General features: G+C 34.4%; 1 protein-coding gene and 1 long non-coding RNA gene across 5 annotated transcripts in view; one reads left to right on the top strand and one right to left on the bottom strand.

Annotated features, from left to right (window-relative positions):
* Positions 1-14,751, bottom strand: part of LOC136028300 (ATP-binding cassette sub-family C member Sur-like) — a 234,735-nt gene that overhangs the window by 14,900 nt on the left and 205,084 nt on the right. For all 4 annotated transcript variants that reach the window (XM_065706058.1, XM_065706059.1, XM_065706061.1 and 1 more), the window contains 3 exons: positions 14,092-14,279; positions 6,821-6,924; positions 1,495-1,691 (listed from right to left, as the gene is read on the bottom strand). In XM_065706058.1, the coding sequence (XP_065562130.1) occupies positions 1,495-1,691; positions 6,821-6,924; positions 14,092-14,279 (489 nt within the window). The remainder of the gene's footprint in view (positions 1-1,494; positions 1,692-6,820; positions 6,925-14,091; positions 14,280-14,751) is intronic.
* Positions 1,185-13,178, top strand: LOC136028303 (uncharacterized). The gene is made up of 2 exons (XR_010617806.1): positions 1,185-1,241; positions 11,493-13,178. It is a non-coding gene; the product is annotated as an uncharacterized LOC136028303 (long non-coding RNA).

Below are 14,751 nucleotides of genomic sequence, written 5' to 3' on the forward strand. Positions count from 1 at the left end.
GGGGGCGCTTCGCGCCCCCCCCAAGCCCCCCCGCGCGCGTAAGTCGTTACGCGCCATAATAGTTACGCGCCATTGTAGTTGTGTCCCTATGTCCCACCTGTGAATATAGATATATATATATATATATGGTTTTAACTACGTAAAACTTGCGAATATACAACATTCTTTGCTGTCCCATTGTCTTTGCATATAAATAGATTGTCAGGTTATCCCCCTGTTTCCCCCGGTGTCCCCGTTGTAGTTGTGTCCCTGTGTCCCGGTCGTCATTTATATTCCCTGTGTCCCGGGTCCCGGTCATCATTTGTATCCCGGTGTCCCGGTCTGTATATACATTCGTTTTTTAGTTTTGTTTTTCTCCTTTATTTTTTTCCTTTTTTTTTCTTTTTTAGCTTATTTAGATTTTTAGATTTTTTAGTTTTTTTTATTAGTTTTTAGTTTTTATTTCTTTTTAGTTTTTTTGTCCCGGTCGTCATTTATATCCCCCTGTTTCCCCCGGTGTCCCCGTTGTAGTTGTGTCCCTGTGTCCCGGTCGTTATTTATATTCCCTGTGTCCCGGTCGTCATTTGTATCCCGGTGTACCGGTCTGTATATACATTCGTTTTTTAGTTTTGTTTTTCTCCTTTATTTTTTTCCTTTTTTTTTCTTTTTTAGTTTATTTAGATTTTTAGATTTTTTAGTTTTTTTATTAGTTTTTAGTTTTTTTTTCTTTTTAGTTTTTTTGTAGTTTTTACCTTCTTTTTAGTTTTGTTAATTTTTTTTTTTACTTGTGTCCTGGTCGTCATTTATACTCCCTGTGTCCCGGTGCTTTGTTGATTGCTAATCGAACATTCCTTTTGTCCTGGTCGCATTCTCTTTGAGTGTCGTCATTTATTAGTTTTTTCCTTTTTTTTTTTAGTTTTTTATTGGTTTTTACCTTTATTTTAGCTTATTTTTCAGTTTTTTCCTTTTTTTTAGTTTTTTTTTATTTTTTATTTTTTTTAGTTTTTTACCTTTTTTTAGTTTTTTTAGTTTTTTTAGTTTTTTAGCTTTTTTACTTTTTTATTAGTTTTTAGTTTTTTTTTGTAGTTTTTGCCTTTTTTTAGTTTTTTCAGTTTTTTTTTTAGTTTTTTATTGGTTTTTACCTTTATAGTTTTTTTAGTTTTTTAGCTTTTTTATTTTTTTTATTAGTTTTTAGTTTTTTTGTAGTTTTTGCCTTTTTTTAGTTTTTTCAGTTTTGACGTCACCTAATCCAGTTTTTTCAGGTGACGTCACCTGACACATCCATCCACACATCCATCCACACATCCACAGACAGACAACTTATTTTTATATATATAGATATATATATATATATATATATATATATATATATATATAACTCTGACATTTTGCAGAGTTTTGTAAGTGACAAAAAATAAGAAATGACAAAAAATTACAGATTAAGGAAAAATAACTAAGGAAAAAATTATGATATTTAGTACATCCTCCACCGAACAAAAATCTAATTTAACTTACCGCAACCATAATAACAGTTTTATCTTTTAGCTTCTCTTTAAGTATGTTCAAAATATGGACTTCACAATCAATATCTAACGAACTAGTCACTTCGTCAAGAATTATAATTTTGCATTTCGAAAGCAATACCCTCGCTATTGAAAGCAATTGAAGTTGACCAATGGAGAACGAAGCTTCATTGGAACCCATGTCCATACCTGAAATAATTAATATTGATACTTATTTATCAAACACGCTCGTATGATTTTTTATGGGGGAAGGGGGTAAATCTAAAGAGAGCGAATCATACTAAAAATATGAAAGGATTGCAAACATTAGTCTCTGGTTTCCTTATTGGTTAGCTCTCTAGAAGAAAGTGTGTGGATGTGCGTGAAAACACTGTTACTGGCCACAGACTGGATATATCATTTTAGAACATGGGTTGATATTTAGTGTTGCAATAGCATGTCCTACTATCCAAGTTTTAGAGCTTCTGGAGGAGTACCAAGTAAGTTCTGGAATTCCAAGGAGGAAGCAAGAGGTCCTAAGCATGGCTTCTTTAAGATCTAATTTTGCCGTCCCAATTGCTGCTAACAATTTCCTTTCAGCTCAAGGAAACAGAACAGCTAGCTAACTATATGTGCTATTAATGGTTAAAAAAAACTTACAAATAGAACGAAAAATTAAAAAGTTTGATCTTTATATAAAAGCAAAAGTTTTAAGCAGAATTCCAAATTTCAAAACAGATGCTTAGAGATTCTTCTGTGTGGCTTTGACTTTATTTTCGTATTTTAATGCTTGGTGTCGAGATACTGGAAAAATGGCAAACACTTTTTAAAAGTGTTGCTTACTTGGAAATATCACTATTAATTGTTATTTTCTTTTTTTGCAGAAAAAACTAGATGATTCTTTTCTATTATGTGTTCAAATTATGAATATTGTTTATTTTTTGAAGATATTGAATAGAACTAAAGATGACAAAATGTAGCAGGGGCTGTTTTTTAGAATTTTGTAAACATTCTATTCTGTTTTATACAGCCTTACAGGGTGAGCCTTTTATTACAGGGTGAGGCAAAAAGTATAAAGGACTGATAAGAGTCTCTACTACGGCATAAAAAAAACTGTTCCGTCTAATCCTGTTTGATAGAGCTCTTAATAATTATCAAAAACACTTAAAAATTTTCGGTTACTGTGGGCTGGATTTTGTTTCTGAATGTTTCTACTGAAATAACTATAATAATAACTCATTATACATCTTTGTACAAGACAAAAACGCACTGTGGAGAAGTATAATTAAAAAAAAAGAAATGTTTTTTTCATAATTTCACAAAAAAAAATTCTAAAACAATAGAATTCCTCCTCCAGAGTTTGAAGAACATACTTTTATTGCATCTTTATTAAATAAGAATATTGAAGAAAAGCCCTATAAGAAGCTTCTACTACTACTGCTACTAGCAACTCCCTACAGCACAAACCGCCTCTGGCCAACATTAATGCACAGGCTCTTCCTCCATCCCAACCTATCTAAAGCCTTCCTCTTTACACCCTCCCAAGAAGTTCCGATTTCCTTTCAGTCCTTCCTTGTCAAGGACGATCTTTCACAATATGTTATCTTTCATTCCCAAAACGTGTCCTAGCGACCTCAGCCTTTTTCTCATTGTAGCCGTAAAAAGAGGGACAGATCCAGATTTGTCGTACAGCCTGTTGCTTGATAGATGGTCAGTCAAGTGGGTACACAAAACTAACCGGAGGGTTAGTTTTTTTCTGTAATTTCCTTTGAATCCACAAAGATCTTTAAAAGGCAAAATTACAACCAAAACAAACAAGAACAAAGTGACACCAACACTTTCTTTGAAAGTAAGCTTTTCTTCTGGATTTCAGCCTGTTGTTTGATAGACGGTCAGTCAAGCGAGTACCCAAAACTGATCATAGAAAACTTTCTTTTGCAATTTCCTTCAAACGGCAAAATTACGACAAAAACACACAAGAACAAAGTGACACCACATTTACTATGAAAGTAAGCTTAAAACCTAAAACTATGAAAGAAACGTTAGGCCTGAAGTTAAAGGTCGAAGTTTCTTTTGGATTTCAGTTTCTGAGCTATTAAATGTCAATTGTAATAGGTTGTCAATCGTGAATTAAGAATTAAAGTTCTAGCTCACTGAAACAATATTTCACTTAAAAAATTATTTAAGTATTTTTGGACAGCACTGCCTCGTTAACAGCGCTACTTTTAGAGAGACAATAATCTTCACTCCTTCCCAGAGAAGCTTTAGTCCGTGTCTACAGTATGGTTTTTTCAGGCAAAGTCGCCCGTTTACTTTTTCAGGCAGCCTCAGTCTTCATTAGAACTTTTAAGGCTCTAAAAGATAAATCGGGCGCATTCGAAGTGACTTTTTCGGAAAAGTTTGTTTTTGACGATTTAAAAGCTGTTTTTACACGGCCGACTTTGCCTGAAAAACCCATAATGAAAAAAGGTCTTTCTTAACTACAATAATAGGAAGACTCCTAACTGCCCACGACCTTCACCAAGGTCAACAATAGCGTAGGTTTCAACCGGAACGATCCTTATCTTCACCCTACACATGATGCCGATGGAATTTAATTGATAGAAACAACACTTGTACACAGTTTTAGTAGACTTCGAAAAGGCGTTTGATTCAGCAGAACGAAAAGCCCTACGGAGAGACCAGCGGTTTTACGGCATTCCTAAAGAGCTAGTTCCTCAACAATTGTCATTTACAAAGATACAGAATGTTGTAATACAACTTCTAATAGAAACATTTGCTTTCTTATGCAGAAGAACCTTTCTTTGAGAACTCTGTGATACTGATTTTAACAATAAGAGTGTTATCATAAAGAACATACACGTGTCCCGCCTCTAAATGTCAAAATTGCTTTTTTGAAAATAAGCATGTTTAACTATTCAATGCCTAGAAAACACTTTAGTCTGACATTTTCAAGAGCTATCGACCAAATTGCCAATAAAATAAGTCAAATATTGCCAAATAATAAACTAATCCGAATTTTGTCATAAAGAACATCATGGTTGCTCCTTTAGAGACAATCTAGTAAAGAGCAAACACTTGTCCATAGTAAAAAAATTTCTTATAGAAATATAAAAAACAAAAAACGAAACTGTCAATGAGGACGAATGGTCATTTGAAGCTGATACAGGAATTTACTAAAAGATGAGGAATCGATGTAATTGATGATGGCCGAATGCATGATCAATGAAAACTCACAATACAACATGAAACTAGAGCTTAGTAGCCAATTAAAAAAAATTCAAAAGAAAATATACAATACACGACGAAAAGAAACTAGAAGCTGGTAGCCAATTTTAAATTCATAAGAAATACAAGGTGATTAAAAACTCAGTCGCTATTTTAAAAATCTTTTCTTGCAATTATGAATTATCATTTTTAAAAATGAAAGTAAAGGAAACATGAAATATGAAGTTACAGTTGAAATTTGATATAATCATAAGCATTCATCGGTAGCTTCTCAAGCCTCACTGATACTCCATCAACCGATATTAGCTAGCTAGCTAGCTCTAATGATAGCTAGCTAGCTAGCTAGCTAGCTAGCTAGCTAGCTAGCTAGCTAGCTCTAGCACTAATTTGAGCCATTCAAAATTTCTATATCTAGTTTCTTCAAAATTTTCAAGTTTTTCAAAATTTCTAATTTGAGCCATTCAAAATTTCTAGTGCTAGTGCTAGCTAGCTCGGCTTAGCTAGCACTAATTTGAGCCATTCAAAATTTCTATAGAATTTCTCAGCAAATCAGATATTTCCGTAAAAACCTGGTAAGCTCAAATTAACACTAGTTGAATCTCAGTATTAGCAGAATATCATGGTGAATGGGTCTTTACTAGGCTGATCAATGAAATATGGAGAGATTTTAGCACATAGAATTATGTTGGAGACTTGTTCTTTACAAAATGTGAAGTTCCTCCATATTTTGCAACCATTGTTCGTCAATGGATGAATAAATGTTTTCGTTGGACACGTTAAGATTCATGGGGTGGAATTAAGTGGCCGACTTAAAGTCCTGATTTGAAAACTTTGCTTTTCTAATTCATGGAATAAAGTTGACTACCTTCTTCTTTACCCATTAAACGCAAAGAACAACCATTAAGCAATGAAATTACCTAACACTTCAAATTAAATAATATAGATAATTTCTTAAAAGTCACAAAAAAACCAAAATCAAATCCTCTACCCTAATTTATCAAGAAATGGGTCTTTTTCGATAGAATTTTAATATTTTTAAGTGGTCTCAGTCACAATAACATGACGTCATGAAACATATCCTCATAAACATGCCGTCATAAACATGAGGCTACTCTCTGCCTTGAAAGTCTTAGTCGGCTTTATTAAAATTTTCACAAATTTTATACGTAGCTTCGGTTAGTTTACGCTGTTTGTCGTGCTGCAAAAAAATTACTGTTTGGGGGGGAGGGAGTCACTATATAAATATCTAGATGTATGGTACTAGCTTATTTTATTATTACGTTAATAGTGATATTGATTTTATTGATTATAAAATGGTTTTTCCGACTTGCACAAAAGAATTTTTCAGGAATTCCTGTCGTCCACCAGGCATTGGGGTTAATTAATAAATAAAAGAATGAAATGTAAAATAAGAGCAGGAATACCGTGACAAAAAGAACATACCGTGAATATTTGTTTGCATACTTGTGAATAATTATCATGTAGGTGAAATTTCCTTAATATATTTTTCTTTTACAAAATCTAAATACTTTAGACCAGTTTCCTTTACTTGTTCATGTCATTTTCCTCTTTTTCTTTTATTGCTGGTTAGTTCATCTTAACGCTTTTATTTGTCAAAAATAGATCAATTTTATTTAACCAAAACAATTTTGTTCCAGCCATTGCCCCTGAAATATTTTTCTGTTTGTAATTCCTTGGAATAAAAATGTTCAAAATTCAAGTATGAAAAATAATGGGTATTATTTGCAACATTTTTAAGGATTGGCATTGTAATTTAAGTAAACAGAAAAATTCTTTAGTTTTATTTTATTTGCAAATGGTTAATTGCCGTTATGTTACTTCGTTTTTCTTGGCTTCCTGTCCAAGACCTACGGTTGCTCTTTTTGTTCTCAGTTTGTGTTTAGTTTCCGTTTTCCATTTAGTTATTTTTGTTGCAGTTTTATTTTTTTTACAGATTCATTTTGTACGCCCAACCCATCTAGTCTTGAAGTTTAACAACCATAACTCTAAAAAAAATCAGACCCTACTCCCTGCATAGCCAGTGCCAAATCATAAAACATTATATAACACCTTTTGAATTACTGTTGCTGAGATCAAAAGTAATTACTTACCTAACCCTTTAGGGTGGCGATGAACACTTTCTTTCATCCAAACAAGCTCCAAGGTGGAAAACATTTCATCATCAGATAAGCTTTTTTCAGGGTCTAAAAATTCCCTAGAATAGTTTTCATAAAATAAGTTTCATTGGTTATTTCCTTAAGAAAGGCAGAAAAATTAAAATCTTGAGACATTATTAATAGAACCAAGCTTGTTGGTGAATATTCGGCAAAAATAAATGTTTAAATACCAGTTATATAATTGAAATATCCCACTTCATATTACATTCCCAGAAAATCTGTGGTTTAAAGACAAACGATTTAGAACATTTTTCCACACACAAAAATTGCAAGCTTTTAGGTATGAAAGCTATAAAAATATAGTTATTCGAGTCAAATTTTCCTTAGACTTTAGTTGGGAAATTGTGTCAAGAAACAGGAAAACGGTTTTAAAAAGAAAAAAAAATAAAAGAAACAAATGATGTCAAACAAAAAATCTTACGTAAAAACGTAAAACTCACAACTAGAAACGTTAAACTGAATATTATAAGTGTATAATAAAGGAGCATAAAAAAACAAAATACAGAACACCTTTCAATGTTTTATAACTCCCGACCCACATTGAAGCCTAGGGTATCTAATCTGGTTTGAATTAAGTGGTAAAACTAAAGTCGGTTCTTTAGTAGCTTCTTTCGGAACCGCTCTTCGACATGAATGGCTTCTGTTCAGTAATTCCTCTAAAAACTAAAGTCAGTTTTTGGTAGCTTCTTTTGGAGCCATTCTTCAAGAGGAATGGCGTCTCCATGGTAATTCCTTGGAAAACTAAGTTGGTTCCTTGGTTGCTTCTTTCGGAGCCGCTCTTCGGCGAGAATAGCTTCTCTTCTGTAATTCTTCGGAAAACCAAAGCTAGTTCTTTGGTAGTTTTTTTCGGAGCCGCTCTTCGACAGTAATACCTTCTCTTCATTAGTTCCTCGCAAAACTAAAGTCGGTTCTTTGGTAGCTTCTTTCGGACCCGCTCTTCGACAGGAATGGCTTCTCTTCGGTAATTCTTCGGAAAACGAAAGTTAGTTCTTTGATACCTTCTTTCGGAGCCACTCTTCGACGGGAATTTCAACATAACTGGCTTTTGTTAGGTATCATTTTTACACAATCCTAATAATCGACAGGAATGGCTTCTTTTCGGTAATTCCTCGGAAAACTAAAGTTAGTTCTTTGATAACTTTATTCGGAGCCACTCTTTGACAGGAATTTCAACAGGACTGGCATCTCATCGGTACCATTTTTATATAATCCTAATAAGGGGGTTAATGACAGATTTGTCTATCACTCGACTATCTGTCTTGGCTTTTTCTTACAATTAGCCATGGGTTGATGCCCAAAACTATTCGATTCTAATTCAAAATCAGTGGACACTTGGATAAATAAAGCCAGTTCTTTGGCAGCCTCTTCCGGAGCCACTCTTCGATCAGAATAGCTTCTCTTTGGTAGTTCCTCGCAAAACTAAAGTCGCTTCCTTGGTAGCTCCTTTTAGAGCCAGTCTTCGACAGGAATGGCTTCTTTTCGGTAATTCCTTAGAAAACTAAAATTAGTTCTTTGATAGCATCTGTCGGAGCCACTCTTTGACAGGAATTGAAACAGGACTGGCTTCTCTTTGGCACCATTTTTATACAGTCCTAACAAGGGGATTAATGACAAACTCGCCTTTCAGTCAATCGGACTATCTGTCTCGGCTTTTTTACAATTAGCCATGGGTTGATGCTTACAACTATTCGATTTTAAATCAAAGTCAGTGGATTCTTGGAGAAATAAGGTCAGTTCTTTGGCAACCTCTTCCGGAGCCACTCTTGGACAGGAATGACTTCTCTTTGGTAGTTCCTCGCAAGAAGAGTCGTTTCCTTGGTAGCTTCTTTTGGAGCCATTCTTTGACAGGAATGGCTTCTTTTTGGTAATTCCTCGGAAAAACGAAATTTAGTTCTTTGATAGCTTCTTTCTGAGCCACTCTTCGACAGGAATTTCAACAGGACTGGCTTCTCTTTGTATCATTTTTATACAATCCTAATAAGGGGGTTAATGCCAGATTTGCCTCTCACTCAATGGGCCTATCTGTCTTGGCTTTTTCTACATTTAGCCATGGCATGAGACCCACAACTATTCGATTCTAATTCAAATCAATGGACACTCGGAGAAATAAAGTTGGTTCTTTGGTAGCTTCTTTCGGAGTCGCTCTGTGATAGGCGTGGCTTCTACTCGGTAGTTCCTCGGAAAACTAAAGTCAGACCTTTGCCAGCCTCTTCCGGAGCCGCTCTTCCACATGAATGGCTTCTTTTCGGTAATTCCACGGAAAACTAAAGTAGGATCTTTGGTAACTGCTTTCGGAGCCAGTCTTCGACAGGAATGGAAAAAAGGGGGGGGGAATGACACAACTCTGCATCCCAAAGGGCTGTAAAAGCGATTTTCCTTGTTGTTCAAGCTGGGGGATTTTAACTCTGCTAATTGAATTTATGGCTATGATGATTCAGATGGTGTAATCTTCATTTGGGTTCATAACCATTTAACAGGAGTTTTCTGGTTATCTTTAGAAATTTTCACACATCTGTTTTTACAACAAACTTTTATCATCAACACAATCCAAATTAATAGTAGCCACTCGTAAATCAGCAACAAATGACGGTTTTCTACTAAACATTTCTAAATTTTGGGTTCCTATTGGCCATGGAGCATTCATTATTAGGTTGCAGCTGTCGCTGCAACAACAATTAGTTCAACATCCCCTTCATCATGGTCTTAAAGTTTCAAATTAATACCTTAAGCTGTCTCTAAGATATTGCTGATACACCCTATTAACAACCTACAAACAAATAGTGTGTAGATTTAGTGTAGATAGTGTAAATTTAGTTAAACATCCCCTCGACAGTACCTAAGATTTTCTTCTTGATACCTTTGGCCTTTTTGGAGACCAAAAAAAAACATATCCTTTTCCAACAACAAAACCTAAATGTACACACAAGCCAGGTGGTATAACTTACTTCCCTTGCTCCCGGGACTGTGGGGGTCATGTCATCCCCAGAGGTATAGGCTATTGCCCCTTTCTACAGTTCTAAAAAAAGTGGCTATCTGACAATATTGCTTTGATTTGCTTGGGGGGGGGGAACTAAAAAGGGTAAGGGGGACTGTTCACCTCTTAATCACTATTGACTCTTAAAAACGACACTAGAACTTATAGTGTCCAATTGAATGAGCCACTACTTCCAAAACTAATACTTCCATACGGATTGACCCAAGGAATAGAAAAATTACGCTTAAATCATTATTGCTCTTAGTCTAAGGATTGCTACTGCACTGCCTTTGAAAAAAAAAATATCACACACAGGAAAAGCCTAATCTTTTCTTAATTCTTAGGAAGGAATTGTAAAAAAGAAGTATGTTGTGACCACCTTTACCCAAACCACTCTTTAAAGTAACTAGCATATATCACACCATTCGAGTGATCGAGTGAATATGAAAATGCCGTTTTTATTAAAATTACGCTTTTCTTATGCCATCTGTTGTTACTTACAACAAGTATGTATATAAAGAAATTCTGATTCAAATGAGCCCTTAAACATCTCTATGTTAGATTTCATTGCCTCCCTAGTAGTAAAAAAAAAAGAAAAAGGAAATAATAAGTGTAGAAAAGGATAGACCATAACTTTCCATGCAAAAAAGGATGTTCCTTGTTGGTCAAGATAGATGACTGTAATCATCTTGATTGAGGTTTTAGGCTATTTTGATTTTTAAAACTACAGTTCCTTTCGATCCGACACCCTTTTGTTCAGTTGCAGGCACACCAACCCCAACCATAAGCCCTGAAACAGATCTAAGCCTTAACAATCACTAAGACAATCAAGATGACTAGAATAAAATAATGAAAATGAGTCGAATGTCATATAAATAACAATTCCTTAAGGATGTTAATAATAAATACAATGAATAAGTATAATACATACATAAATAGATAGATAATCATACATTTCCCGGAAAAGTATCTTTAAATGTAAGTACCTGTCTAACATATTTTAATTCCCAGCTTTTGAATTTTTATTTAATTTCTAAAAAGCTACTCTCGAAGCTAACAATCTGGGTACTATCTGGGATCATTTACAGGAACTACAACAAACAATTATTGTTCTATCACACTGTAGTTCACCGCAAGTTGGCTAGGGTGGCACTTATATTTTTTTTTAACTTTGAATAAATCATAAATTCAAATCTGTCTTGGTCCTAACAATCATCTTATCCGCCTCTTTTGCTAAATTGCTATATTTTTTTTTCTAATATTTGTGTTATTTGTTTTTGTGCTTTTTTGTATTATTTGTAGTTCTTTGTTTTTCTCCTTGTACTCCACTTTTTCCCTTTGTAAGTGGGTAAGAAATAAAGTATTATTATTATTATTATTATTATACTAGCTGTAGGGGTGGCGCTTCGCGCCCCCCACCATCTAGTTGGTGGGGGCGCTTCACCCCCCCCCCCCCCCCGCGTAAGTCGTTAAGCGCCATATTAGTTACGCGCCATTGTAGTTGTGTCCCTGTGTCCCACCTGTGAATATAGATAGATATATATATATATCTATATATATAAAAATAAGTTGTCTGTGGATGGATGGATGGATGGATGTGTCAGGTGACGTCACCTGAAAAAACTGGATTAGGTGACGTCAAAACTGAAAAAACTAAAAAAAGGCAAAAACAACAAAAAAAACTAAAAACTAATAAAAAAAATAAAAAAGCTAAAAAACTAAAAAAACTATAAAGGTAAAAACCAATAAAAAACTAAAAAAAAAACTGAAAAAACTAAAAAAAGGCAAAAACTACAAAAAAAAACTAAAAACTAATAAAAAAAGTAAAAAAGCTAAAAAACTAAAAAAACTAAAAAAACTAAAAAAAGGTAAAAAACTAAAAAAAATAAAAAATAAAAAAAAACTAAAAAAAAGGAAAAAACTGAAAAATAAGCTAAAATAAAGGTAAAAACCAATAAAAAACTAAAAAAAAAAGGAAAAAACTAATAAATGACGACACTCAAAGAGAAAGCGACCAGGACAAAAGGAATGTTCGATTAGCAATCAACAAAGCACCGGGACACAGGGAGTATATCTATATATATAAAAATAAGTTGTCTGTGGATCTGTGGATCGTGGATCAGGTGACGTCACCTGAAAAAACTGGATCAGGTGACGTCAAAACTGAAAAAACTAAAAAAAGGCAAAAACTACAAAAAAAACTAAAAACTAATAAAAAAAATAAAAAAGCTAAAAAACTAAAAAAACTAAAAAAAGGCAAAAACTACAAAAAAAACTAAAAACTAATAAAAAAGCTAAAAAACTAAAAAAACTAAAAAAAAGGCAAAAACTACAAAAAAACTAAAAACTAATAAAAAAAATAAAAAAGCTAAAAAACTAAAAAAACTAAAAAAACTAAAAAAAGGTAAAAAACTAAAAAAACTAAAAACTAAAAAAAAACTAAAAAAGGTAAAAACTAAAAGAACTAAAAAAGAAAAAAATAAATGACGACACTCAAAGAGAAAGCGACCAGGACAAAAGGAATGTTCGATTAGCAATCAACAAAGCACCGGGACACAGGGAGTATAAATGACGACCAGGACACAAGTAAAAAAAAAAATTAACAAAACTAAAAAGAAGGTAAAAACTACAAAAAAACTAAAAAGAAAAAAAAACTAAAAACTAATAAAAAAACTAAAAAATCTAAAAATCTAAATAAACTAAAAAAGAAAAAAAAAGGAAAAAAATAAAGGAGAAAAACAAAACTAAAAAACGAATGTATATACAGACCGGTACACCGGGATACAAATGACGACCGGGACACAGGGAATATAAATAACGACCGGGACAAAAAAACTAAAAAGAAATAAAAACTAAAAACTAATAAAAAAAACTAAAAAATCTAAAAATCTAAATAAGCTAAAAAAGAAAAAAAAAGGAAAAAAATAAAGGAGAAAAACAAAACTAAAAAACGAATGTATATACAGACCGGGACACCGGGATACAAATGATGACCGGGACCCGGGACACAGGGAATATAAATGACGACCGGGACACAGGGACACAACTACAACGGGGACACCGGGGGAAACAGGGGGATGTAAATGACGACCGGGACACCGGGACAGGGAATGGTCGATTAGCAATCACCATCAACAAAGCTCAAGGGCAATCATTAGAATCATGAGGTATAGATCTGAATACAGATTGTTTTCCCATGGACCATTATATGTTGCATGTTCAAGAGTCGGTAAACCTGACAATCTATTTATATGCAAAGACAATGGGACAGCAAAGAATGTTGTATATTCGCAAGTTTTACGTAGTTAAAACCATATATATATATATATATCTATATTCACAGGTGGGACATAGGGACACAACTACAATGGCGCGTAACTATTATGGCGCGTAACGACTTACGCGCGCGGGGGGGCTTGGGGGGGGCGCGAAGCGCCCCCACCAACTAGGTGTTGGGGTGGCGCGAAGCGCCACCCCAACAGCTAGTATATATATATATATATATATATATATATATATATACGTTTTTAACTACGTAGAACTTGCGAATATACAACATTCTTCGCTGTCTCATTGTCTGTGCATATAAATATATTGTCAGGTTTACCGACTCTTATACCGACTCTTAACATTCCCTGTGTTCCGGTCGTCATTTATATATCCCCCTTCGCGCCGCCCAAGCCCCCCCGCGCGCGTAAGTCGTTACGCGCCATTGTAGTTTTGTCCCTGTGTCCCACCTGTGAACATAGATAGATATATTTATGTTTTTAACTACGTAAAACTTGGGAATATACAACATTCTTCGCTGTCTCATTGTTTGTGCATATAAATAGATTGTCAGGTTTACCGACTCTTAACATTCCCTGTGTCCCGGTCGTCATTTATATATCCCCCTGTGCCCCCCGGCGTCCCCGTAGTAGTTGTGTCCCTGTGTCCCGGTCGTCATTTATATTCCCTGTGTTCCGGTCGTTATTTGTGTCCCGGTGTCCCAGTCTGTAATTTCTCTTTGAGTGTCCTGGTCGTCATTTGTGTCCCGGTCTGTAATTTCGTCAGTCGACAAACATGACGTCAGTCGACAAACAACTTCATGACGACATACAGTTCAATCCTTATAATGACTTCAGTCAACAAACATGACGTCAGTCGACACACAAACATGACGTCAGTCGACAGACAGACACACAAACAAACAACTTGTTTTTTTATAGATAGATAGATAGATATTCATTACCTCAATGTTGGCAGAACGAAGAATAGCTCTTGTTCAGCCAAGCATATATTTCGTCGAAGGACATTTGTTGATATCCTTTGGATATCTATATTATCGATAAAAATTGTTCCTTCCATTTCTGTTACCATATTCAAAATACTTAAGAGTAGAGTTGTTTTACCAGAGCCAGTTCTCCCACAGATGCCAATCTGCAAGATAATGCATATTAGTGAGGAATTAAACACAGAAGCCAAATAATAGTCATAGTTACCTTGTAATTTTCTGCTAGAAACGAAATCAGGGATTAAAACAGAAAGGTGATCCAAACACCCCTGGGTTTCACAGTTGGCCCAGCAGAAGGTATTTCACATCTGGTTCTCCCAAGAGTGGGTTATCTGGTGGTCCAATATATTTTTAGTCAGTGAGTGATAAGGTACAAAAGTAAATATCAAAATAATTTAAACTTCGATTAGACCTAAGGTAACAAATGTATCTCGTCATAGTTGGTTCCGAAGGTATGTTAAGCACGAAAATAAATTTCAATTTAACTTGGTTGTTACTTTTAGTTCTAAATTTTTCTTTTTCTTTTTTTTTTGTCTTTACCAGGTGAGTTCTGGAAAACCAAAAAGAAGAATTTTTTTTTAATATTTGGCAGGGAAAAAGAAGCCTTTCTTTCACCCT

This window comes from Artemia franciscana, chromosome 6, assembly GCF_032884065.1.
Source record: "Artemia franciscana chromosome 6, ASM3288406v1, whole genome shotgun sequence".
Taxonomy (NCBI): Eukaryota; Metazoa; Arthropoda; class Branchiopoda; order Anostraca; family Artemiidae; genus Artemia; species Artemia franciscana.